Source organism: Pelodiscus sinensis, chromosome 2 (assembly GCF_052426305.1).
Source record: "Pelodiscus sinensis isolate ZL-2025 chromosome 2, ASM5242630v1, whole genome shotgun sequence".
In the NCBI taxonomy this organism is placed as follows: Eukaryota; Metazoa; Chordata; order Testudines; family Trionychidae; genus Pelodiscus; species Pelodiscus sinensis.
This window is the reverse complement of record NC_143053.1, coordinates 106,155,473-106,182,312: the sequence shown is the minus strand read 5'-3', so window position 1 is coordinate 106,182,312 and position 26,840 is coordinate 106,155,473. Positions and strand designations below refer to the sequence as shown.

General features: G+C 39.5%; 1 protein-coding gene and 1 long non-coding RNA gene across 16 annotated transcripts in view; both read left to right on the top strand.

The window, feature by feature from the left end:
• The window catches only part of CDKAL1 (CDKAL1 threonylcarbamoyladenosine tRNA methylthiotransferase), a 585,431-nt gene that overhangs the window by 21,603 nt on the left and 536,988 nt on the right, over positions 1-26,840 (top strand). For 11 of the 15 annotated variants that reach the window (XM_006121835.5, XM_006121831.5, XM_075921158.2 and 8 more), the window contains one exon: positions 955-1,067. The exons of the other annotated variants lie outside the window; for them this stretch is intronic. In XM_006121835.5, the coding sequence (XP_006121897.3) occupies positions 955-1,067 (113 nt within the window). The remainder of the gene's footprint in view (positions 1-954; positions 1,068-26,840) is intronic. 15 annotated transcript variants of the gene reach the window in all.
• Positions 12,959-18,161, top strand: LOC149525316 (uncharacterized). The gene is made up of 2 exons (XR_016348836.1): positions 12,959-14,838; positions 15,925-18,161. It is a non-coding gene; the product is annotated as an uncharacterized LOC149525316 (long non-coding RNA).

The following is a 26,840-nucleotide window of genomic DNA, read 5'->3' as shown; positions in this document are numbered from 1 at the left end:
GGTTGGGTTACAAAGCTTTTCATCCCTATCTCACTGGTCAATAGCAGGTTTGGATTAGTAGTGATGTTTAATAGCTGGCCTGTATGAATTAAGTTGAAAGTATATAGGTGAGGCAGCATGAAATGCTTGCAATTTAATTATACCTATTTCATGGATAGCTGACTTATTTTTAGTGCTTTCAATCTTTTATTGTGTAGGAATATTGAAATCTGGCTCTTAAAAAATTAGGTTTTCATTTTAAGTTTTTGTTTCCATATAGCTACAGAGTATAGTCTTCTCTTTCTCTATACTCTTTATTCTGAGGCTATCCTGTCTGTCTTTCTCTTTTCCCCCTGCACCCTAAAAATGTTGAATCTTTTCTTCCTTCTCTACCTCACAGAAGCTGGATGGAGGTTTACATGTGTGAGTCCCTTAACATACCGAAAGGGGGATTATAATTATGTGATTCGAGTGTATGATAGAGATGTAAGAGAGTAGTTGATTAGTTGACTACTCACATTCTTATCTCCCCCGCCCCCTCTTACTGCCTCAATATAGAGGCAGCAAGGGTTGGAACAGGAGCTGGTGTTGGGGTGAGCTGGCTTAAAAGCTATTTCCACCCAGCACTGTCTCTGCTCCCCATCCCCGCTGCCTCAATCAGAGGCAGTAGAAGAAGGGGGCAGGGGAGGCTGCACCGGCAGCAGCCCTTGGTTGCGGGGGGTCCCAGCAGGAAGTTGGGTCCTCCTGAAGCCAGGACTGAGTAGGGCTGGTGTGAGCCAGGACTGAGTGGAGCTGCCTTCCCTTATCAAGTAATCAAGTAGTCAATAAAAATTCTGTGGGCTACTTGATTACTAAAACAACCTCAAGTTAACATCCCTAGTATATGGTGATCAAAACCTTATGTCCCTGAGTATCTTTCATGTTTTACTTTGTTTTTATCTCTAACTTGCTTTCCTGATTTTATTTATTCAACAGCATTATTCCCGGTGCACAAAAAATCTGGATACGCACATGGGGGTGTTCTCATAATAATTCGGATGGAGAATATATGGCTGGACAGTTGGCTGCATATGGCTACAAAATTACAGGTAATGATCTCAGTCAAGCTACTTTCAGATTTTGTAGCTGATTTGTTTGAATATTTAGATTGAACCACAAGTGTAAAAAAGCTCTCTTTTGTCTTTTAATTAGAATTTACTTCACCCCCTTTAGCCTGAGCATGTTAGTTTGCTTTTTTGGATTGATGAAGTATGTTTTAGCTCACAAAAGCTTGTGCCCAAGTAAATCTGTTAGGGTTTGCCTACGCTTGCACCCTCTTTCGATAGAGGGATGCAAATGAAGGCATTCAGAATTGTAAATTAAGCCAGGATTTAAATATCCCACGCTTCATTTGCATGATTGTATTATGGCACTATTTCGAAATAGTGCTATTTCAAAATAAAAACGTTGTAGATGCAGTTATTTCGAAGGAAAACCCTTCTTCCGAAATAACCCTTTTCGAAAGAGAGTGCAAGTTTAGACGTACCCTCAGGTTTTAAGGTGTTATAGGACTCCGTGTTTTTATATTTAGAAGTCCATTCAGTAGTGTGAGCCATATTTATGGACCTCAAGAACTGCAGGAGTAGAAGGGACCTCAAACGGTCATCTAATCCAGTCCTCTGTATCCATTGATGCGTGAACTCTTGCTGCTTCACTCTAGGCTTTGCCTACACTCAGAAACTGTTAGTGAATTCCTAGCAAAGACCATGTAAACATTAAAAACCAGGACTGTATAGCACTTTAAAGACTAACAAGATGGTTTAATAGGTGATGAGCTTTCGTGGGCCAGACCCACTTCCTCAGATCAAATAGTGGAAGAAAATTGTCACAACCATATATGCCAAAGGTTACAATTAAAAAAAAATGAACACACATGAAAAGGACAAATCAAATTTCAGAACAGAAGGGGGATGAAGGGGGGGGGGGAAAGGAGCGGAGGTAAATGTCTGTGAGCTAATGATATTAGAGGTGATAATTGGGGAATATCATTAGCTCACAGACATTTACCTCCTCCCCTTCCCCCCCTCCATCTCCCTTCTGTTCTGTTTTTTTAATTGTATCCTTTGGCATATATGGTTGTGACAATTTTCTTCCACTATTTGATCTGAGGAAGTGGGTCTGGCCCATGAAAGCTCATCACCTATTAAACCATCTTGTTAGTCTTTAAAGTGCTATACAGTCCTGTTTTTTGTTTCAGCTGCACCAGACTAACACGGCTACATTTCTACCACATGCAAACATAGTTCTAGATACGAAGGTACTCCTATTTTCTCAATCTTGAGTAGATTGAGACTTTTTGTACAAGCTAAATTAACTTTTTTCCCACATAAGGTGTACATTGTTTCCCATCTAGCCAATGTGAAGTGGGTCCAATTGTTCAGTAATGTGAATTAGCTGAAACAGAGCCTGCCTGGGTTGTTCGTTTGTTGTCATGAATCTTCACTCCAAGGAAAATGTGTGCCATTTTGAAGTGTTGGAGAGGTATTTTGAGCAGTAAGAGGTGTCTGTCGTGTATTCTTAGTGTACTTTGTATAGATTGGATTAAAGAACATATCTCAAAAATAATATGTTTCATGCAGGACCAATCTCTGCTTGGTGCCACCTGATCCCAGGATATACTATTAGTGGCAGATCTGGGCAAAAGTATTTTAAAATGTGCTCTGAAAGTGGCTTAATTTGAAACATTTTTGACAAATTGATTTTTATCAAAATATGCTGTTTTGTGGAAGCTGGGGGGCAACTTCATTTCATGGAAGTAAGTGTGTGTGAGTGTGAGTGAGAGAGTGTGATTGATTGATTGATTCAAAACCTCTAAAGTTGTCGCGAAATGGAATTGTTTTCAGGCAGGTGGGAGAGCTCATGTATCTCCAGTGAGCAAATTGCTGAGTAGAGGACCTGCTTCGGTGAATACATAGCCTCCAGTTTCCTTGAGCTTTAACGATAGGCAAACGGTATTCTCAAGATGCTATAACATGCTACATTCTGCAATATGGTGTATTATCTATCCTATTGTAACTACCTAACCAGTCTTGCCATTCTTAAATTAGGGCATGGCAATTCTGCTGCCCTGCATGCTGGAATGGAGTGCACTCTATTTGCTAATTAATCATATTGTTGACTTGTTTTTAAAAATTTGTTTAAATATTAAAAAGCTTGCCAGTGCAAGTTTCTGAAATTTAAGTGACTTTAAATCACAGTTGATTCTTGGATTGTATGTGAAATCATGGAGTTATAAGCAGTGCTCAGCAAAATGAAAAATTGCCATACAATTCATTGTAATCTTTTAAATTGAAGGACCCATTAAGAGTGAAATATTGGAATACCAGAATAGTTTAGCAATTTGGAGGTAAGTATCTTATGAGGTTATTTTTGGCACACCATACAGTAATAAAACTGGCAGACTTTGCAAAAGAACATTTAACTTTTACATACAACTTTGGTCCTCTGTAAAATATTTAGCATTGCAGAGAAGTCCTAACTATTTGCAGGAGGTCTTAGTGAGCTGGGGCACTATCTACTTAACTTTCAATAGAGGTGCAAACAGCTCTTTGTGTAGATTCTTATTTCAGGAAGGATAGTATCAATTGACTTTGATTCTTATCTGCTTTGTTTTAACTACTCAATCTTCAGATACTCACTGATTCCCTTAATCCCCCTATTTTCTGTACCCTCTGCTCCCTGTCTCCCACCTCCCTTCTTTTTTTCCTCTCTCCCTTCCTATTTATTTTGGGTCTGCACATCCTAAACTCAGAACTCCAGTCATCTGAAGAAGTGGGCTGTGCCCACAAAAGCTCATGATACCATCTACATGTTTTGTTAGTCTATAAAATGCTATCAGACCATTTGTTGTTTTTTTTCTGTACAGACTAACTCAGCTACCCCCTGAAGCTTCAAAAATACCTCTGTTCACAGTTTGTTTATTAGACATGCACACTCTGATTATGTAGTGGTTCAAAGTTGCCAATACATATCTGAAAGAGAGTGATCCACCTGACTTTAAATTTAAAGGATTTTATTCTTTTGTGTTCATCCCTAGCAACTAGACTTCAAGGGAAGGTGAAGATATGCAAACCTATGGTGGGGAAATCCACTGCTCATAGGGAACATACTATGGGATTTCTTTCTAGTAAAGGACAACTTAAATAATATGGGTCACTCCTCTGCTCAGTTTCCTTTGAAGTAGCCAGATGGAGGCTTCAAAGGAACAAGATTCTGTGCCTCCATCTAATTGTGCTGTTTCTTATCGAGCCTCTGCTTTCTGGAGTAAATCCTGGTGATTTATGCTTGGGATATTGGTAGGTTGAATGTTAAACATTTTAAAAATTAAGGGGCAGAAACTCCTTTTTGCCTGAAGTGTTTCAGGCCCGAAGTGAATATTTTTAGAGATGTTTGAAACAAATTGCCAGGCTGCATTTGTCATAAAGCCATGGAGATGTACCTTGTGGGACTATTTTTGGAAGCTGGGGATGAAAGGAGTTGTTCAAAATTTCTCTAACACTTAATACTTCCCTAGGAACTAGTGCATAGATTTAATATGTAATTTTTCATAGAGCTAGTTCATAAATTGTATTTGCAAGGTGATTGGTTCTGTGCCAGTTTCTATGGTGATTGATAGAATTTGCCTTAACCTTGTATATAACTGAATTTAGGATATAAGCGACTAATTGACTAGTCAACTATCTGATAAGCAGAACTTATCGGATAGTCGACATGCTAGTTGACTAGTTGCCCCCCCATCTTGCTCCCTCTATCAGAAAGAGGCAGAAAGGGGCAGGGGGAAAGAAAGGGTACTGGTGTGAGCCAGCTTAAAAAACTGGTCCCCCAGCTGCAGCTCCATGGTAGGGGGCAGGGGCACAGCAGTGGTGTTCCACCTTTGAAATGTACAAGGGTCCCTGCTGGGGCTCTGGTACATTCAAAGTGGAAGTGCCACATGGAGCCTGGGGTCAGGCTCCCTGCTGTGTTTCAATCTTTGAGCTGCACAAGAGCTCCTGCAATAGCCCTTGTACATTTCAAAGGTGGAACACTGTGGGGCATTTCCACCTTTGAAATGTAGCAACAGCCCAGTGTGCTCTTGCTACCTTTCAAAGTGAAAGCATCCTTATCGACTATCGAATATTCGATGGAAATTCCATCGACTAGTCAATTAGTTGATTAATCTAATTTTAACATCCCTAACTGAATATCAGCAAATTAGGGAAACCTACTCTCACCGTTTTCACATAAGAATAGCCATACTGGGTCAGACCAAAGGTGCATCTAGCCCAGTATCCTGTCTTCCGACCGTGGCCAATGCCAGATGCCCCAGAAGGAGTGAAAAGAGCAGGGAATCTTCAAGCAATCTCTCTCCCTCACCCATTCCCAGCCTCTGTCAGAGGTTAGGGACACTGTTCCTACCCATCCTGGCTAACAGCCATTGGTGGACCTAATTTCCATTAATTTATCTAACTCTTTCTTGAACCCTGTTAAAGTCCTGGTCTTCACAACCTCCTCTGGCAAGGAGTTCCACATGCTGACTATGTACTGTGTGAAGAAAAACTTGCTTTTGTTTATTTTAAACCTGCTGCCTATTAATTTCATTTAGTGACCCCTAATTCTTATATTGTGGGAACAAGTAAATAACTTTTCCTTATTCACTTTTCCCACACCAGTCATGATTTTATAGACCTCTTTCATACCCGCTCTTAGTTTCCTCTTTTCAAAGCTGAAAAGTCCAAGTCTTTTTAATCTCTCTTCATATGGGACCCATTCCAAACCCCTAATAGTTTTTGATGCCCTTTTCTGAACCTCTTCCAATGCCAGCATATCTTTTTTGAAATGAGGCGACCACATCTGTACACAGTATTCAAAATGTGGGTGCGCCATAGTTTTATATAGAATCAATAAGATGTTCTTTCTTATTCTCTACCCCTTTTTTAATGATTCCTAACATTGTTTGCTTTTTTGACTGCTGCTTCACATTGAGTGGATGTTTTCAGATAAATATTCATAATGACTCCAGGATATCTTTCTTCAGTAGTTATAGCTAAATTAGTCCCATCATATTGTATGTATAGTTGGGATTATTTTTTCCAATGTGCATTACTTTACATGTACCATTTTGTTGCCTAGTCACTTAGTTTTGTGAGATGTTTTTGAAACTCTTCACAGTCTGCTTTGGTCTTAACTATCTTGAGCAGGTTAGTATCAACTGTAAATTTTGCCACCTCATTGTTTATCTCTTTCTCTGTGTTCTCTAGGTTTATCTTTATAAATAGGTTAAATAGGATTTGTTTCAGTAAAAGCCCTTGGGAGACATCCCTAGTTACCTCTCTCCATTTATTCCTACCCTTTGTTTCTTGTCTTTTAACCAGTTACCAATCAACGAGAGGACCTTCCCTCTTATCCCATGAGAACTTACTTTACTTAAGAGCCTTTGGTGAGGAACCTGTCAAAGGCTTTCTGGAAATCTAATCTGAAAATTTTACTGGGTCCTCCTTGTTGACATGTTTGTTGAGATTCCCTCAAAGAACTCTAGTAGATTAGTAAGACATGATTTCCCTTTACAGAAGCCATGTTGACTTTTCCCAACAAATTATGGTCAGCTATGTGTCACATCTGTCTAATTATAGTATACACCATACTTTGGCCCTACTGTTAGAGACATTTTCTCTTATCTTGGAGGAAAGTTCTAGGCAGTCTGGTATTCCATTTAAAGCAATTGCAGAGGCCATGGAATATGTGTAATCTAGAAAGCAAAATCTGAGCTCCCTCACTCCATTCTTAGATTTTGCTTTTGCATGAGGCATCAGGGAATATTAATTTCTGCCATCCTTCATTTCCAGAAAATCGTGAGGAAAAACTTTTATGAAGAGGAAGAAAGAAAAGCCTCATAATAATGACAGAAGTGTATATATTTATAAGCCTTCCACCTTTAGTGCTGGCTTGCACTAATGTAGGAGGCAACATTTGTTTCAAACAATTTGTCCTGATGCAGCCTTTTCATCACCGAGTTTTTGTTTTTATCAGGCAGTGTTCCCTGTTAGCTGTTTGCTTGTGTAGCCTCTCAGGAGAGATTCATATGCTGCCCAGCTGATTAGCAGAGTGCCCACAGCTAGTTCTTTTTTGTTTCTCATATTGGTGCACATTCATCATGCTGTGGCGCACATAAAACATTAATTCCACACATGGAAGGAAAAAAGTAAAGGGAACATTGCTATTGTAAAATCCTATTTTAATTAGTTAATCGCTTAAACATTATGGTTAAAGCGGAGAGTGGGTGGAAGGACCACTCAGAGCAGCTGCTGCCTTTGGTGGGCCCATGGGGTTGGAGCAGCTCCCTGCCTGTGTGGGTGGGAACTGCTCCAGCTCCTATGGTCAACTGTTCACATCCGTACAGTGCTAGCAGGCAAAGTGAGCCTTTTAGGTACAGGCAAGCCCGCTTATTTCCTTAAGGAATTCATCATTTGCTTAGTTCTCAATCTGGGACATATTCTTATTTATAATGGGAAATAGACAAGTTTTGGATTTTTTTATCATAGCTGCACCTCATGACCTTATTGCCAATATCTTTATGATGATAAAATTCTGCTTTTCTAAATTGGGATAACACATTTCCCTGCCTTAATTGACTCAGGACATGGGTGAGTCTGCTTTCTCTTTGAAGCCTACCTTAACCGGACCTATATCTTTCTCTGTTATGTTCTATATTACTTTCATAGTTGCAGTCCTGACGTTTCTGAGACTTTGGAAGCTGGCCTGAGGGACTGAAAAATCTCACAAGCCCATTATCCTCACTGACAGTAGGGAAATGATTGTAAAACCAGGCATGCACACGTGTTTGGGGTTTAATTCTTTTGTAGTAGCAGAAATCTATTAGTCTGTTCCATACTCGAATGCTTTTGTGCATTAGACTAAATTTAAATACGGTAATATTAAAAAAATTCTTCTCAAAATTGACAATGAATGCAACCATAGTTTAAATGCTAGGAATTCATGATTGTAAAATTGAAATGTTTAATTTACAAAGTAAAGTTTTCAATCACATTGCAGTTGATAGTTGGTTTTGTGTGCAAGTTCTGAATGGTGGTGTTTTGTGATATATAGGAGGTCAGAGAGATGATGTAGCTAGCTTTGAACTTCAATTAGAGTGCTGTATCTCTTGCAGCCCAAAGGTGGCAGCATTGTATAACTAATACAGTATTTTCAGAGTACCTGTATGGTATATATGTTACCAGCTGTGTTTGACTCATCAGCTTGGCTGCACAATTTATTAGTGTCAGGTTTGATATCAATTGAAATTGGATTACTTGAATCTTTGAATGAAAATTGTAATATTTGTTATCAGAATAGTAGTTATAACCTACAAATTTTGGTTTGAGTTCCTGGAAGAACTAATTAAAAGCTTATCTGAAATTAAACAGATACTTAGTTTCTCCATGTAGAAATCCTTCCCTATTTTTTTAGATTAAGGTTACAAAGGAGTTGGCCTAAGCCTGTGTCCAGGGGTAGGCATACTCCTAGAGGAGAACCACTTCAGTAGTTCATTCTGAACGTTCCATAATTGATGAGAAAACACTTACCTTTCAGACAACAACATATGCTGCTGTTGGGATTACAGGTCTCAAAGCACACTTGTCACAAAAGAGTCCCTGGCATTTTTGTAAGAGCCAGTGCTAGCGACCACATTAAAATAGAGTTGTGATCACAGTTGGAGAACCACTGCCATACACTCATGTTGGGGCTTTGGTTTAGTATAGATTCAGAAAGATGCTTGCCACCTACTGAATTGTCAGTGCCATTTTCCTCATCTTTTTAGGTTTTTCCTGGAGGGACCCCATCCAAGAACTTACTAATCCTGATGCTGCTTACCTTGTGAGACATGAATGCTGAAGTCAGGTTTTAAACAAATCCACTTTCTCCTTGCTGTTGGTGAATAGGAAACTTTCCTTGGGGCTGTTAGGCTTACCTTGCCTTTCGGTAGGTAGTGTTCCTTAAATAATAGTCAAGTCTATATAGTTGCACAGAACCCTGCATATGTGAAGAGAACAGAAACTAATACATATTATTTTTCATTTTGCAGAAGACTGTTTGAAAGAGCAGAGAGGTGCATACTGTTCAAAGCCCTAATTTGCACTTGGATCCCTAAGCCACTCTAGTGTTGGAGGGGAAGGAATTTAAGTATAGCTGAGCTATTCTGAGTCGGATATTCCAGCCATAACTAGAATAAACTCCTGTGTTACTTGTGTCCACCCTCATGTGTGATACAATGACCTGTGATTTTTCAGTTCTTCCACAACTCCCTGCTAGACAGCAATGCTCAAGAGCCCACTTCCAAATTCAGGCAGTCCCCGGGTTATGTGGATCTGACTTAAGTCGGATCCCTAGATCCGAAAGGCGGGGGTCCCCAAGATCTGAAGGGGGGGACCCCTAGATACGAATGGGGGGCACAGCTAGTGCAGGTTGCCTCCCCCACTGTCGCCACCTCCGGCGGCGCGGGGGGCGCTTCCCCCCAGCAGGCCAGGGAGACGGGGAGCAGCTTTTCTCGCCGCGGAGGAAGCGGGCGGCGGGACCGCGGTGCATCTGGGTGGTCCCGCCGCCCGTGTCCTCTGCGGTGAGAAAAGCCGCTCCGTGTCTCCCTGGTCTGCTGCCCCCCCCCCCCCCCAGCAGACCAGGGAGATGCGGAGCAAAGGCGCGGCGGACGTGGGTGGCGGGACCGCTGAGACACGCCGCTGGTCCCACCGCCCACGTCCTCCGTGGCGAGAAAAGTCGCTCCGTGTCTCCCTGGTCTGCTGTAGGGGGGAAGGGGGAGCGTAGCTAGTGCGCCCCCCCCAGCAGACCAGGCTTTTCTCGCCGACGCCTGGGGTAGAGCAGCTGGGGCGCTGCCGGGTTGGTCCCGCAGCGCCGCTCCTCGGTGCTACTGGACCAACCCGGCAGCACCCCAGCTGCTCTGCACCAGGCGTCCTGATTTAGCCACTGCTGAAACTGACCAGTGGCGGCTGAATCAGGACGCCTGGGGCAGAGCAGTGGGGTGCTGCCAGGTTGGTCCAGTAGCGCCTAGGACTGCTCTGCCTCGGGCTTCCTGGAGTCAGCCGCTGGTCAGTTTCAACAGTGGCTGACTTGGGAACACCTGGGGTAGAGCAGCTGGGGTGCTGCCGGGTTGGTCCCTGCAGCGCCCAGGCGTCCAGATTCATCCACTGTTGAAACTGACCAGTGGCTGATTCCAGGAAGCCCGGGGCAGAGCGGCTGAATCTGGATGCCAGTTCCGACTTACATACAAATTCAACTTAAGAACAAACCTAGAGTCTCTATCTTGTACGTAACCCGGGGACTGCCTGTTTATAGATAGAGCACTGTTTTCAAATCTTGTGCATCCCTGCACAATATAAGCCCTCTTGTTTTGCTATGATAGCCTTCTACTGGTGCAGAGGTAGGGACCCCATAGTCTCCAAAGAGATGTGAAATGTTTTTGCTCATTTCAGTGAAGTTTTTTTTTAAACAGCAAAACACTGTGTGTATATGTCTTTTACCTGTCATGAGTTATGTATCTGGAATGTTTCGTATACTTCATCCATCTCCCTCATAGTACTCCAAATCCATACTAGTGGCAAGTAGGATAAATATTGTGGTTAATGAATGACTGACAAGTGGTGAGCAAGGACTATAGTTGCTTTTACAGTCCATATTTGTTTGGAGGCTTACCTATAGTGGTATACCTCTGTGGAAAATGCACATCTGTGAATCTCTTTAGCATTTATATGCTATCATTTGGAGTCACTTTTAGTTTACAGCTGAAATGGAGGCTTCTACTTTGTGAAAGACACTAACATTTGTTTTGTATATCAAATCTTTGGCATAGAAATCTGCTTACAGAGAGAAACTGAAGCAACATTTTTGGCTAGCAGTTTAATGGAACTGCTCACTTCAGTGTTGTTAAATGCAAAGTTATATATATTGGAAAACATAATCTTAAGTATACATATAAAATAACGGGGACTAAATTAGCTGTTACCACTCAAGAGACAGATCTTGGAATTGTTGTGGATAATTCTCTGAAAACATCCACTAAGTCTGCAGTGGTAGTCAAAAAAGCAAACAGAATTCTGGGAATCATTAAGAAAGGGGTATAGAATAACACAGAACTTCTTATTGCCTATATATAAATCTGTGGTATGTTCACGTCTTGAATACTGTGTGCAGTTGTGGTCACCTCATCTCAAAAAAGATATATTGGCATTAGAAAAGGTTCAGAAAAGGGCAACAAAAATAAATAGGCATATGGAACTGCCATTTGAGGAGAGATTAATAAGATTGGGACTTTTCAGCTCGGAAAAGAGATGACGAAGGGGGAATATGATAAAAGTCTATAAAATCATGACCAATGTGGAGAAAGTAAATAAGGCAATGCTATTTACTTTTTCCCATAACACAAGAACTAGAACTTAATTTCACAAGAACCAAATGAAATTAATATGTAGCAGGATTAAAACAAACAAAAGGAAGTATTTCTTCACCAAACGCATAGTCAACCTATGGAACTCTTTGCAAAAGGATGTTGTGAAGGTCATGGCTGTAATAGGGTTAAAAAAAGAGCTAGATAAATTAATTGAGGATAGGTCTATCAATGGCTATCCTTTGGCCAGGATGGGCGGAGGTGGTATCCCTAGCCTCCCTTCTGTTTGTCAGAAGCTGGGGACGGGGAATGGATCACTTGATGATAACTTGTTCTGTTCATTCCTTCTGGGACACCTTGGCATTGGCCACTGTTGGAAGACAGGATACTGGATAGATGGACCTTTGGTCTGATTCAGTATGAGCCATTCTTACGTTTGCTTGGCTGTTGATTTCATTAGGAATTTTGAGCATCATTAGTCATTTTTAGGGGCAAAAATGTGCATAATTTAGTTGCTTGCCATACTCATTCCCTAATAGACTTTTGAAATGCTGCTTCTTTATGAGCTGGCATCATTCTGTTTGCATTTCCGTAGGGGTTTGAAAAATCCACTTCCCCTAGTTAATGTAGACATATTAAATTGTCAGTTTGCATGGAACATAATCTTCTGATTATTATTTTTTTAAATAGAGGTTTTAGTCTTTCTGGTTGCAAAGATAAAGGGATACTGTCAATTGAAAAAAAAAACTTTTTACTTAAAAAAATTCCAAGTTGAGTCATTGTGATTTGTCCTGAATATTTTACAATATTCCTTTACATTATTTATAAGAGTTTTCTTGTCCTATGTAGTTAAAAGGATCTTTTCCATAAAGGAAAAACTGACTATGCAAGGGAAAGCTTGAAACTTATTTTACACAATGCTGTTAAGTGCAGAATGAAAACAAAAGTGGAAATCTAGGCAAATATTTTCTACTAACTTTTTTGTTATAGTTTAGATTTTACTTATTAACTGTGGAAGGTGAGCTGTTTTCAGATAGGAATATGAATTTGCAAGTTGACTCAGGACCTGTAAATTGGTACAAAAGTATTGTCTTCCTGAATTGGCATACAGCTCTGGTGCCTGTGTTGTTGGCTGCTTCTACTTCAAAAAAGCAGAAACAGGCTGAAATTAGTAAGACCAGTGGCCAATTTCACATATGCTGTTTGTAGCTGTGGGCAGCAATTTAAACTACCATGAAACTGTTAGATTGACACTATTCTTGGGAAGGTCTGAGGAACAGAGCCAGAAAGTAGAGTTATTCATGGGAGAGGAGGGGCCTAAGGAAGGATCAACACTCTAACTTCATTCTTTATGTTGGCTCTGTTTTGCTAAGTAATTTAATTTGAAGCAGGTTTTCTGCCTTTGCATACAAGTACATTACCTCTAGGTAATAAAGATCACTTCCTTACATATTTGTGTTCCTCGTATCTCTTTTTTTACACTCAAAGCATCCATCTTGGTTTTTGTTCAGTGATTCATACGTTTCATAATTTCTTTGAGCTTGTTGTGGATGATATAACCTGTAACCTGTAACTTTACAGCTGCAGAAGAGACGTCAGCTTGACCATGTAGTCCTCATCTCTCAAAAAAAGGATCTTGTAACATTAATTCTTGCATATCAGCAATCTCAGGTTTACTAATGAATAATATGGTATATGTCTGAGTAGTTTAGGGTAAGAGGCAAACAATGGAATGGATTGCCTATGAAGTTCCGTTGACCTCTGAAGAAGAATATGTGGCTAAAGGTTGATTAAAATTTGAAGTCACTGGTAATTTAGTCACAATAAAAATATTTTATTTAGTGTACTATGCAATTTTATTATTTGGGTATTTGATTTTAACATTATTAATAACTTTCAATTTATCTAAACAGAATTCCTTAGGACTATAAATCAACTTTCAATAAATACCAGTGCCAATAATGTTTGAATATTTCTAAGTTGTGGTTAGAGGCTGTATATGCTTAGACTGTGTTAACTGAATATAATTTAATTTTCAGTAAAACTTTTCAGATTTTTAATAGCAAGCATAAAACTGTTTTAAGGCCCCACCAACCCTGACATGAGCACTACGGGGAGCTTCATTTTCCATCACTGAAAAAATTTATTACTGATTCGTACTTGCTGTCTCAGTATAAATGACAGCAATACTAAGAACAGCCTTTCAGTTTCTTGACAATCTTTTATTCCTTGTTTACCCCAAATTTTTTTCAGCAGTTCTGCTGCTGCTAATCTGACAACAGTGCTTATGGTGGTGGATGCAGAAATGTCATATGATGTGATAGAAAGGCCTATGCCCTGTGTACAGTGGTGCTTTCACCATTGCCAGTGTAGATTAAGGGTAGGAGAACTGCAGATGAGTTTGTGTGGACCCAGCCTATACATGAAAACCATAAGATACAATTGTAGAATCTTTAGTCGTTGAGTGTTTACTCATGCCAGTATTTTATTGGCTTAATTGGGATTACTAGTGAGTAAAAATTGTAGAATTGAACCATTCATGTTTAAAATGCCACATTTAATTTTTTTGTATTAATTTGAAAGTAGTATCTAAGCATGTCTTTGAATTGCCAAAAGATGGCACTGTTTAACTATCCTGACAGCAAATACTCTGAAGATATTTTTTCTGAAGTCAGCTTAAATATATTAATATATAAGGTTAAAAAATACATAGTGTTAGATTTAATTTTGTCACCTAATAGATCACACTACAAATGGCTTTGTGGCTTAGGGACTCATTTTTTTGCTTTATGGACTCAAAATTTCAAAGACAACACCTATTATATGGAAGTAAGTTTCCCACACAATTATTAATAAAACAGAAGCATTTCTATACATTAAGCTTGTATAAATATCCTGGAAGATATTGTTGCTTTCTTAAAAAACAACTGAGCTATTGTTAGTTTAAATATAGTCACCAAGAAAATGAACCCAATGATTAATATAGAATGTCTTCTGAGAGTAGAGACACTTGGCTATGACCTTGCTTAGTTACTGATCCATGTCAATATATTTTCATGCCTGTACCTTGACATCTGATTTTTAGACCCTGGATAAACATTTAAATTGCAGTGGTTACTGTATTTTTATTTTTGTTTTTAAAGAACTGTATATTGAGGTGCGGAGAGCATGATGGCTGCCACGTGTTACGTGCAAGCTCAATAATTGTTCATTCATGAAAAAGATGATATCCAAATAAAGCTTATTGGTGTTAAGACGTTAGCAACGCGAATCAGCTAGGGCTTTGTATCCAATCAGAGAGGCATAAGTTTTTTTTCATAATCATCAGCGTTAGCTAGTGGTTTTCACTGGCGTACTAGAAGTAGAAACTACTAAACAGTTTGGTTTTACAAACCATAATGGTTTGGTGTCTTTTAAATTTTTTTGGCAAGGCAGATTTTCATAATTCTCAGGTACGTACATTGTGAAATTTGCGTCTGTTAAGGATATGGTTTCTTCCAGCCAAGAGAGGAAGAAAAAGCTGTTCAGCTGCAGCTGCTGCTATTTTTCAGTTTTAAAAATTACTCTCTAAAGAGGCTATGTATTGCAAAGACGGAGTTTATGCATTTTGTTACCAGATGCATGATTTTGGTGGGCATGTTTGAATATTTTGGCATTGTTAAATATATTCTACTTGTTTGCGGGAAGATCCCAGTTGACAAATTTATTTTTTTACTTAATGTAATTTGTATATGAATTTGTGTCAGACGTTCTTGTTTTCCTTATTCAGTACTGCTTGTTTGAATAGCTTTATTCGTATCTGTAGTTCATATAACAGTGCGTTCATGATTGAATTTGGACTTCAGGGGATTCACCCCCTACGCATTAGTTGACTTAAAGGTAACTAAATGCTATCACTTGAAAGATAGCTAACATGTAAAATTATGAATCTCCACTTAAAGTTCCAAATAATATCCATTTGGAATGGAGAGTAAAAAGTTTAACATGGCATTTGATTTTTCAACAACTTAAAGTCCATGGCAGTTGTACAGGTGGGTTTTTTTAATGGGAATTTACTCTTTCTAAAGAGGGCTCAGTGATTCACTATAATAAAATAACAATTGCTGTTTGGAGCTCTCAGTTGTAGAGGACAATAAAGATAGCTGTTTTCAGTAGGTTTGGGAAAACTTTCCCCGTATTGAAGAACTACTCTTACAGTGTTTTCTAGTAAGAGAGGGAAAAAAAAGTATATGTAGCACTAAATGATTTCAGACATGGGATTACATTGGGCTAAATTCAGCTTTGTTACTTAACCCTTGATGGCAAAAGTAAAAGGTTCAAAATGTGTAAATTATGTTCTAAAATTAAGGAAACTTGCTGTTTAAAAATCTCATTTATTTACCTCTCTCAATCATAGGGTGACAATACAGGACATTTTAATAACTGCTGCTTGTATAGCAAAAGGTCCTGATCCCTATTCATGATGATCCAGTGACTCTTCAATCTTGAGTTTAAAATTTAAACGCATTGATTTATTGCAGTGTTTTTTGCTTTTACAGGTTTTCACAGCCTTTGTGTTTGAAAAAGTAAGGCAGCTTCTAGGACATTAATAACCTGTAGCTGAGTCAAGTTGAGAACAATTTTTTCATGGCGTATCTGGATTTGTACAGTTTTACAGGAAAATGGTTTTGTGTCCGGAATTTCATCTTTCCTTTGGATTGATTTGGCAGTTTTCTATTCCTTCTTGGTCTACAACACTGGCCACCAAACTACAGAAACTGAGAGGCCTGCAGAAGAACAATCCATAAATGGGTCAACATCTTTTTCTCTGGAGAAAAATCATGTTTTAAGAAAATGTTAGTGATTAAAGGATTTCCATTCTCCTTGGTGTGCCTATACAATGCTAATGAGACACTAAGGGAAAGAGAGTGGACTTCAGTGCTTTTAATATTTAAAAAGAAAACTCTTCAGTAAGAAAAAATGTTAATCATCTGCTCATGCAGACAGATTTGTTTTGTTTTTTAAATATCGTAGTACATTGAAAAGTGCATGCTAACTAGCAACATTTTACTTGCCTGTCTTTCAGTTTGCATTTGATTAATGGTTGCTACACAAAAATGTGAGATCATCACAGAATTGGAAACTGGAAAAGGAACATACATCCATTGTCTTACTGAATAAGTGTACAAAAAACCTTTTTAGACATGAGCCTTTTGTTTAAAATGTTAATAGAAACTGAATCATTTTCTTATTTTACAGTTAATAATAGTTTGTCTTTCTAAAAAACAGTACATCTAACAAGTCAGTTCAGTTACTTAAACCTTATGTCAGACCCCCAAGGTTTGAATATTATCTATCAGGAGAATTATTTCTATTGCTTATCTCTTGGAATTGTTCAGTCTCTCCCAGAGTCCAGGGAGTGGGAATTTCAGAAGCACATTTTCTGTAGTACTGTAGTTGGTATCAAGTTGGACTGTGTCACTTTATAGTCATGGTAATACTTCCTTCTTGTAGAAAATGGTCATCACCTGTATAAACTTCCAGCAAGGTTGGTTCAACCCTTAGCTTTACTAAACAGATTCCTAAAATGAGAGGGAGAGAAGGGTTTTCAGAAATGTAAGAGATACAAAGTGGGATTCTTCTGATTACATTGAAGTAGCAATTTTATAATGCCTTTTACATGCTACAACAGTCTCCTTAATCCTCACACTACAGAAATAGAGTATATACTGATTACACTCTTCAACAGTGGTCTAGTATACTATTTCCCAAATTTTGTCACAATCATATCTTGAATATGAAAATATTGTCTCTCTAAAGAGAGACTCGGGAATAAACTGGGGATGTAAAGGACTAGTTGACTATCCGATAAGCAAATGCTTATTGGGTAGTCAACAGGATAGTCGACTAGTTGCTCTCCCCCTCCCCCCTTGCTGCCTCTGTCAGATAGAGGCAGCAAGGGGGGAGGAGAAGATGGGGGGACTTAAAAGCAGCAGCACCACATGGAGCCCAGGGTCAGTTGCTTCATGCGGTGCTGCTGCTTTGAATGCCACGGGGAGCCCAGCGTCAGGATCCTCGCAGCATTTCAGAGTGGCAGTACTGACTGGAGCCTGGGATCAGCTGATCCCTGGCTCCATGAGGCTCCATGAGATGTGCCAGCTTTGAAATGTACAAGAGTCCCCAGAGGAAGCACAGCATGAAGCCTGGGGCCAGTGTGAGACTCTTTGAGTCCCCTGCTGACCCCAGGCTCCATGTGGCGCTTCCACTTTGAATGCACAAGAGCCCCCGCTGGGGACTCTTGTGTATTTCAAAGCAGAAATGCCTGCGTGGAGCCCAGAGTCAGCCCGATGTCATCTTTGGCAAAGCCAACTAAATGCATTATCAAAAGTATATTGATAAACACAAATGAAAGGTAGTATGCTGTTGTTGTTTTTTGCCTAGATCATTTACTGCTTTGGTGCAATAAATAAGACGCCATCTACAGAATACTGAATATTCACTACTAAACTAGATATTTATTTAAAACCATAAGCATACATTCCTGTGTTACCCTACTTTTCTTGAACTTGCTCAAGTCCTTCCTAAGTAAATTAGCCTTGCAGTTGTTGAGTATATAGTGATTAATGGTGAGTGCATAAGATATATTTTAAGAAATTTTATACAATTAATATTTAATGTATTTAAAATCAGGCTAGGTTAACAGCTGACCTTTCATGTCTGTACCTCTGTTGCTTTACTGCCTGTAGTTGGATTTGTTGGGAGGTCTCAAGGTGGCAAAAAAATTATTTTAAAATTAGTTCACTGACGACACTGGACCTTTTTTACATTTGTAAAGAATGCTTTCCATCACGAACTATGAAAAGTCACTCTGGTTCTCAACTGTATTGTAGCACATTAAAACACTTCTATCCAGCACGTGCTACAGTAAGAATAACAATCTAATGTTTGGATATCCAGAACCACAAAACAGGTGTATTATTCTTTGTTGGTTTAATTTGCTGCTGATTCCTTAAGGCATCTCATCCTATGCACTAGCCGTCTAATCAACTACTGTTGTAGTGTGCTGCCTATATTTAGAGAGTCGTTGCTTTAGTGGGATCCCATAGTGCTACCTGCAAACTGAGTGACTTTTTTTCCTGGAAAGGAAGCACAGTGAGATTTATGTTAAGTTTGCTAGTCTTTTTTCCTGTCTCTAGCGCAATAGTGCTATTGTATAGTGGTGCTCTTAACGTACCACTTTATCTGACTGTGGATGCTCTGTCATTGCTCAGTGTCACATTTAAATGTACTGGTGATGTCACACCCCATATGTACCTGCTTTTTGTGTCTCATTTTAATGAAAAAAAATCTGTTACGCTCCCAAAAATTACACACTGCACAGACCTTAAATGACAGTTGTATACTTCAGGAAGTATATTGCTTTGACATTTCACTTGGGTGGATAAGAGAAAGCAATTACTCTGTTTTATTTTAATCTTTGGTGGATATACTGTGCAGATACAACTCATTTTCATGCTGTTTTTCTCTCTAGTTTCACAAAGGGGAGACTTAAACATGGTCTGGAGCATTTTTTTATCAAATAAACTAAGATCCTACATTTGTTGGAAAAGATGCTCATCTACCTAATTAAATATTTGTTTAAATAATTTTAATGTTGGAGTTTTTGCAACAAGCCCTGCATTAGGAAATAGATATCTGTCCTCTCTCATTCATAATTAATTTAAATTACATTTATATTGCTGCTGCAGTGAGAGTGAGGGGAAAAAAAACACAAATCAAATTCAAAGAAAACACAATATTAAAAAATAATTTTCTTTTGCTTGTACTTGTCAAAACCAGTTCCATTGGCAAGAACTGATAACCTGACAAATATCTACCAGTGAGTAGGTGGTTACATTCCTTGTGCTGTCCAAATGATTTGTGACACCATCAACCGTTGCAGTAGAAATGCAGAAGCTTACTTCAGATCCCACCTGGTGGTCTTTTTTTTTCCTTTAAAGTCTTTTCTCTTCAAAGCCTTACTTTAAATTTAAATTTGAAAGCTGAACATGTGATACTTCAGTAGATGCAGTGGCATTACTAATTTTGCTTTGGTAATTCATGCATCTGCAGCTCTTCCTTAAAAGTGCATTAGAAGATCTGCAGTTCACTGGAGAAGAAATCAGTAAAATGGTCTTATAGGACGTTGAGAACAGTGCTGGTAACATCACATTTCCTGTAGGGCACTCTGGAGTGCCATGTCTACTTGGTCTTATCCCAGTGAGAGGAATAACCTGAAAAAGGTCGAGGGTGCTTGCCAACGGATGAGATTGCATGGGCAGGAGGGATGGGCCAGTTTCTGTAAGTTCACATAGTGGCTGTGCAAGGGCAGCCTTATGAGTAAAGAGGAATGGATGAACTTGAGCAGAGAGAGAAGCCTTTGAAGATAGTTACCACATTCTTCTCTTCATGGATATCTCTTAAGCTTGCTGCTGCTGCTTCTCTGCTTATCTAAGGAAGTGGGTTTTGCCGACAACAGTTCATTAAGCTATATATATATTTTTTGGTCTCTAAGGTGCTACAGAAATATGTGTTGCTTTCTCTAGGTAAGTTCAGTGCATGTAATGGGATGATATTAAAGTGATTCATTGACATTTCTGTGGTGACAGTAATAGGCTGTCCCACTATTCTATTCCCTCCCATTTCTTATCCTGTCACTCTTAATACTGTATAAGGAACTAACAGAGGTTTGCTTCAGTGTCTTTGTTGTGGATATAGTGAACTCAGCTATGGGTCATAAGAGTAGCCTGGAAGCCACTGTTATGGAGTAGCTTCTCTTTCAGGCCTGTTCTTTCTCTTCTATAGAGCTGTCCATTTCTCTTCACTCCAGCAGCCATAGCAAATAACCACTTGGGTGCAGTAATCCTGGCAACTGGTCACAACTCTTCTAACATCAACTAGGAGGAGGAACAATGCTTCATAAGCAGTCTAGAGTTTTAGGCTATTATTGATTTCTGGTGATCTCTCATTGTTTTGCAAGGAATGACAACACTACACAGACACTTGATCCAAAAACAACACTGATCTTTGCTGGGTCTCTGTTTAATATTTTAAATCTAGTCTATTGTCAGGAGCTCTAATTATGAATAAATCCTATTTTGGTACTTGTTGCTGAGTGAACTGTATGTTAAACCCCTTTTTGTCCCTCTTGATTTCTCTTTGAGGTGACAGGCCTGGCTTTTTGCACCTCTGGATGAAACCCCATGGTCCAGCTACTTTTAACACAGATTAGGGTTGCCAGATGGTTTCAACAAAAATACTGGACACACTTGACATTAAATCACAATCTACATTACATCTTATTTAGAAAATACTGGACATTTATATTTTCTCATTTATATTTTCTCAATTTGTTTCCCGAACAGAAAGCTCAAATACTGTACGGCCCTGTTCAAAACCGGACACTTGGCACCCCTAAACACAGTATTTGGTGCTTGTAGGCTTGTTTCCCCTTGGGGAGTTGTGACAACAGCTGATTAAAATGACTTGAAAACAGCATCTTTAAAATAAAGTAGCAGTTAATTGTCAAAGGGAACAATTGAGGGAAATGTTTTAATTCAGCTTTTACCTGACGTAAGCCTTTCTAACTAGTTTAGGTAGGTTCAGTTTATTTCCATTGCTGACTTGCCAGGGCCAATGTGCTTACTACAGTCTCTGTGTTTTTGGCATGACAAACATACTAGAAAATTAAGTCTGTTAAATACATCACTTTGGAGCGTGAAATATCCATGCTGCTGAGCAGTTCAGTTAAGACAACCTAACCACCAGTGGGTGCTGCTAACCCCCTGGACAGTGCTAGGACAACAGACGAATCTGTCAACCTAGCTACCTCCTCTGAGGGAGATGTATTACCTACACTAATGGAAGGGGTGGTACAGCTCTAGTGTTTTAGGTGTCGGTATCAGTGTCAGCCCCAGTCTGCTGACAACCCCTCAGCTCTCCTTCCTGAAGCCAACATTTTAGTGTTTTAGGATCTCCTTCTATCCTAAGTTTTGGTCTGGGAAAGAATACTCGTTGACAGACTATCTGGAGCCAGACCAGTGGGTGTTGTGGTAAATCCCCAATCAGTAGTTTCTCCATTGTTTCCCCCAAGAAGTCTTATCTTTTGTCTGTTTTGTTTCCTGTTGTTTTCTCCTCTTTGCTGACTCCTATGATTTAACTCCTGGCAGTCAGACAGGTTAAGAACAACAAAAGCAAGGGACTCCAAAACCTTACATAAAGTCCCTTATTCTTCACGGGCACAAAATGGTTGGTGTGCCTAGGCCTTTTTGTAGTGTGAAAGTTCAATCAAACATAGTGCAAAGTGAGATTGGGTGAAATTGTTAATGATCTTGAGACAGTATATAAAGATTGTTTGAAGAAATGTAATGTTCAGAGCTTCTTAATTTAAGTGAGTTAAGCTGCCTTGAAAATTGTTGGTAGCAGTCAAATACTTTGTAGGAGTCAAACGTTACCAGTGCTTCCAAGATGATGTTGCTAAATTAGTTTGTTCTTAGTCTGAGGCTTAGGAGATTGGAGGTTGGGTCTAGCATATCTAATATTTACATTGCAAGGCTATCTCTGAGTGCTGTTTTGGGGAGATAATCCATACTGAGCCTTCTAGCACATACATTTTAATAAGTACATTACTTTTACCACCTGCTGAAGTAGAGTTGGAATAACTACTGACCTGAAATGAATGCATGCGCTTGGTATTAATACTGCATGTCTAGATACAGACAGCACTCTTTCATTTTGACATGCACATAGTCAAAGTAAATTAATGTTTAAACCCTGAACACTTTAAGTTCAGCCAGAGTGTGCATTCATAATAATCCTTCAGTAGCAGTTTAAATAGAAATGCAGAGTACTTTTTTTATCCTATATTTACAATATCTATAGGTAGTTTTTAATAATATTTATTGAAAACTTACTTAAATTGGCAATATCCTTCCCTCCCCCCACCCCCGCTTTCCTGAAATTTCTTTGAGAAGGGTATTTTGTGAGGGATTTTAGGAATAACCCAATCACTAAAGGACATATGGATTTTGCATGGGACAATTTAGCATCCACATTGTGTACATTTTTATGCATCTCAGATAACTGTTGCAGGAAGTCTGAGGTTTATTTTCCTTTTACCACAACATGTGAGGCTGCATGGTCTAAAGTAGGGGTAGGCAATAATTTTTGCAGGGGGGTCACTTAATACATTTTGGTATGTGGTTATGGGCCGGCTCCACCCCTGGAAGGGGAGGAACCTGGGATGGAAGGGACAGGGCTGGTCCAGAGGGCTTTGAATTAAAAACACAGCAAAAGGCTCTTGGTTCCTGGCACTGCCGCTACCATGTTGCCTGGCAGCCTCCTGGGATTGCTGTAGCTATTTAAAAGGTGCCGCGACTGGGAGCTGGAAGCCTTTTTAATAGGATTCTGCTGCCTGAACCAGTGCCTGGAAATTCAGTACTACTGACATCAAGGTATAAATAGAAAGCGGCCAGATACAGTCTGCGGGACGGATCAAAGTGTTTGGCGGGCTGGATCCAATCCCCAGGCCACATTTTGCCCAGCCCTGGTGTAGAGTCACTGTAGCGGGAAATGGCATTGCTCTACCTTGCTTGTTGTTCAGCAACCTGGAATTAATTCCCTTTCATTCTCTGTTCCCCTTCCCATGATTTTATTCTTCTTTGAATTGGAACAGCGGATTCTTCCAGGCAGATTGATGTATATGTAACCTGTGTTTGGGCCTTAAGAAGATGATGGGATGCTATGTTTTGATCTTGATCAAAATTCACCCCAGTGGTCACTATTTAATGGAGATGCATTAAATGGGGAGCTGATGGTTACCTGATGGGAAGTGGCAGGTAATTATTTTGAGTCTGTAGCTGGCACTTCTGCTGTCACCTGACCACTTACACATGCTTTTATTTTCAGAGAATAATTCATAACCAAATCAAAAGAAAGTAGCCTTTGAGTCACAATTTCTACTACTTTATTGCGATACTGAGATCTGTTTAAAGACTGAGCCCACCACAAACTTTGTATTTTTTTTCTGCATTGTGGTGTTTTTGTAGCATTTCATCAGACACCTACTGTTCATGAAGACTCAATCTAGGGAGAGCTGTACCTTAATTCTTCATAATCTTGTCTCATTTTAGGTTGTCATCATTGTAGGATGGGGAAGATGCATTTTTTTTTACATTGTTAGGTTTCTTGATATAAAATTGTAGTGGAGACAAAGCATATGCAGTTATTACTTTGACTTAAGCTAGTTCAAGTTAACTTGATCACCTTCATCTGGGATTGACCTGAATTAGCTACATCGAGGTAAAAGCTTACATTGGTTTATCTCTCCTGAGACTTTACATCGTTAGCTATCTCAGTGTAAAAACACATATTTTGCAGTGAACAAAAATACTTTCACTGTAGTCTTTCTGTTAAGATTGAAGAGGGCTTCCCATTCTAAGATTGATTTCTAAAACACTTATCTATAGTGAGGGTTGAGGTTATTGGGAGGAGTAAACAGCAGGAGACGTGCAAGACATGGAGAGGGAATGAAGAAAGTGATGGGAGAGTTGAGGTAAAAAAGGATGGGAGTAGGGAACTGTGGTAAGAATACAGGAATTGGGGAAAGAAATACAATTTCTTAAAAAATTTGTAGTAAACTTCAGCCTTTTTTATCTGGAAACTTCAAATATTTAAACTTTTCAGGTGAAATTCTGGCCTAAGTACCTTCATGCTTTCTCTCATGCTGCCACTTGAACTCGGGAGGAGCTCCCCATAAACATCAGCAAGACTAACACATTATCCTCCTTTTAAACCCTCATTTCCTATTAAGTCTTCAAAAATGTTGACCAATTTGGCCACCAATGTGCTAAGACTACTTCTGAAAATGCTGACCAATACTGCCTCATTCTCTTGTGTTCCCCATCTGTCTGTCTATCAGTGTGGCTTGTAAGATCTGGGGAGGGAGTGTCTTGTTTTATGTTTATGCAGTAACTAGCATGGTAATATAAATATTGAAGTCAATAGAAGTTTTGTTGTTTAATTCAATGGACTCAAGTTTTCTGTGTGTATCCAAGCTTCTCCCCTTTCCTTTTATTCCCCATTCACTCTTCGTGACTTTGACTTCCAATCCATATTACACTTCCTTCTCCATGACGCCTACCCTCACAATGAAGTCTGTAGTGCTTCAGTCTTCTCTGATAAACTTGTATATAATCTATTGGAGTTTATACTCTAATTTAAACTTCTGATGCTTATTAAAAATCTGGGAAATCGACCAACTGTTAAATTGAAAATGTTCACTGTGTGGGTGGATGTTCATCATTCAGTTAACAGCCCAAAGTATCTCATTTTCTGTACCAGAAAAGTACACTTTTAAAACATATGCTGAGAAATCTGGAAATAAACAGTTAGAGAACTGAGTTAGTCTCTCACTTCCCCATCATTCTTCTTCACTCATTGTTCTTGTATTGGACTTAAATGCCCATCCAATTAAGGTTTCTCCATAAAATTTGCAGCAATTTAGTCATGGACCAAAGATCAAGATAACAGATTACCAGAAGTATCAGAGGGGTAGCCGTGTTAGTCTGAATCTGGAAAAGCGACGAGGAGTCCTGTGGCACCTTATAGACTAACTGAAGTGTAGGAGCATAAGCTTTCGTGGGCAAAGACCCACTTCGTCAGATGCATGTGACATGCATCTGACGAAGTGGGTCTTTGCCCACGAAAGCTTATGCTCCTACACTTCAGTTAGTCTATAAGGTGCCACAGGACTCCTCGTCGCTTTTCCAGATTACCAGAAGATGTCACTTTTTATTCACAAGACCATGCAAGAATTAGGGATACTAAAAAGAGGGTAATTTGTGTAACTGCTAAAAATCTCAGCGGTTACACAGTTACCTGCACTTTCAGCATGATATTCTAATTTTAGGGGTCCTGACCTGTAAAGGGTTTGTGGCTGGGTAGGTGAGGGGGTGGCAGTTGCAAGGTTATTGTCAGCGTGCAATACTGCTATCCTTACTTCTATGTGGGTGCTGTAATAGAGCTGCCTTCAGACCTGGGCAGCTGGAAAGTGGTGGCTGTTGACCGAGATCCCAGCTCTGAAGGCAGTGCCCCTCTAGTAGTGGTGCAGAAGTAGGGATGGCACGGTATGGTTTTGCCACCCTTAATTCTGCACCACTACTAACAGGGCGGCACCTTCAGTATTGGTCCTTGTCTAATGACTGCCACTGTCTAGCCGCCCAGATCTGAAAGCAGCACAGAAGTAAGGGTAGCAATACTATGACCCCTTGTACTCTCTTTTGGGTCAGGACCTGCAGTTTGAGAAACTGTGATCTTCCCTGTGAAATCCATATAGTGTAGGGCACCAAAAGACCAGATTTTACAGAGGAAGACCAGAGTTCGTGGTCAGTGATGATTTTTTGTGAGAGTTTCTTAGGGCCCCTAATTATATTTGTGAGCAAGTTAATCTGTGAGGTTGGTGGTGGTTGTTTGTGGGATTTTTTTTTTTTTGTATAGTACTTTTGTTAGGGTATTTCTTTGAAATGAACCAACTATTTTATTTTAATTTTATGTGTAATGTCAGAAGGAAGTAAACTACATCTGTTTATGAAAAATAGGTTGCATTTAATTCAGACTGTAACAAGCCTTCTGAACGTGGGAAAAAAGTAGACATGTATCTTGAGTTTAGTAAAGCTTTTGTTACTGTCTCACATGATCCTAAATGCCACCTAAATTGAGCAAAACTCATTGGAAACCCATTCTTAAAGTAGTTATTATTGGTGCCCAGTCATGCTGGAAGGACATAATGATTGGAGTACCACAGAGATCAGTTCTGGGTCTAGTTCTGTTCAATATCTTCATCAATGGTCTAGATAATGACAGAGAGAGAACATTTAAATTTTTTTTTAACAATACCAAGCTGTGGGGGGTTGCAAGCAGTGTTCCCTCTAAGATGAGCGCTTGGGTAGCCACCAGGAGAGATTCAAATGCTGCCGAATTGATTAGTACAGTGCCCACAGCTGACAGCATGCTTCTCTATTGCTGGTGCACATTCACACATGCCTGGGTGCACATAACAAAATTTATGCTGCACATGGATGAAAAAAATTAGAGGTAACATTGGTTGCAAGTGCTTTGGAAGATAGGATTAAAATTCAAAATGATCTGGACAAACTGGAGAAATGGTCTGAAACAAATAAGATGAAATTCAGTGCACGGGGGGAGGGGGAGGAGAAAGCAAAGTACTCCACTTAAGGAAATAATCAGTTGCACACATACAAAATCGAAAATGACAGCCTAGGAAAAGGGATCTGGAAGCCATAGTGGACCACAAGTTACATATTCATCAAGAGTAACACTGTTGCAAGAAAAGCAAACATCTTTGTATGAACAGGAATGTTGTATGCAAGTGTGGTGGTGTATGCACACCCCATCACAGGTATGAGGATGTTCCTGA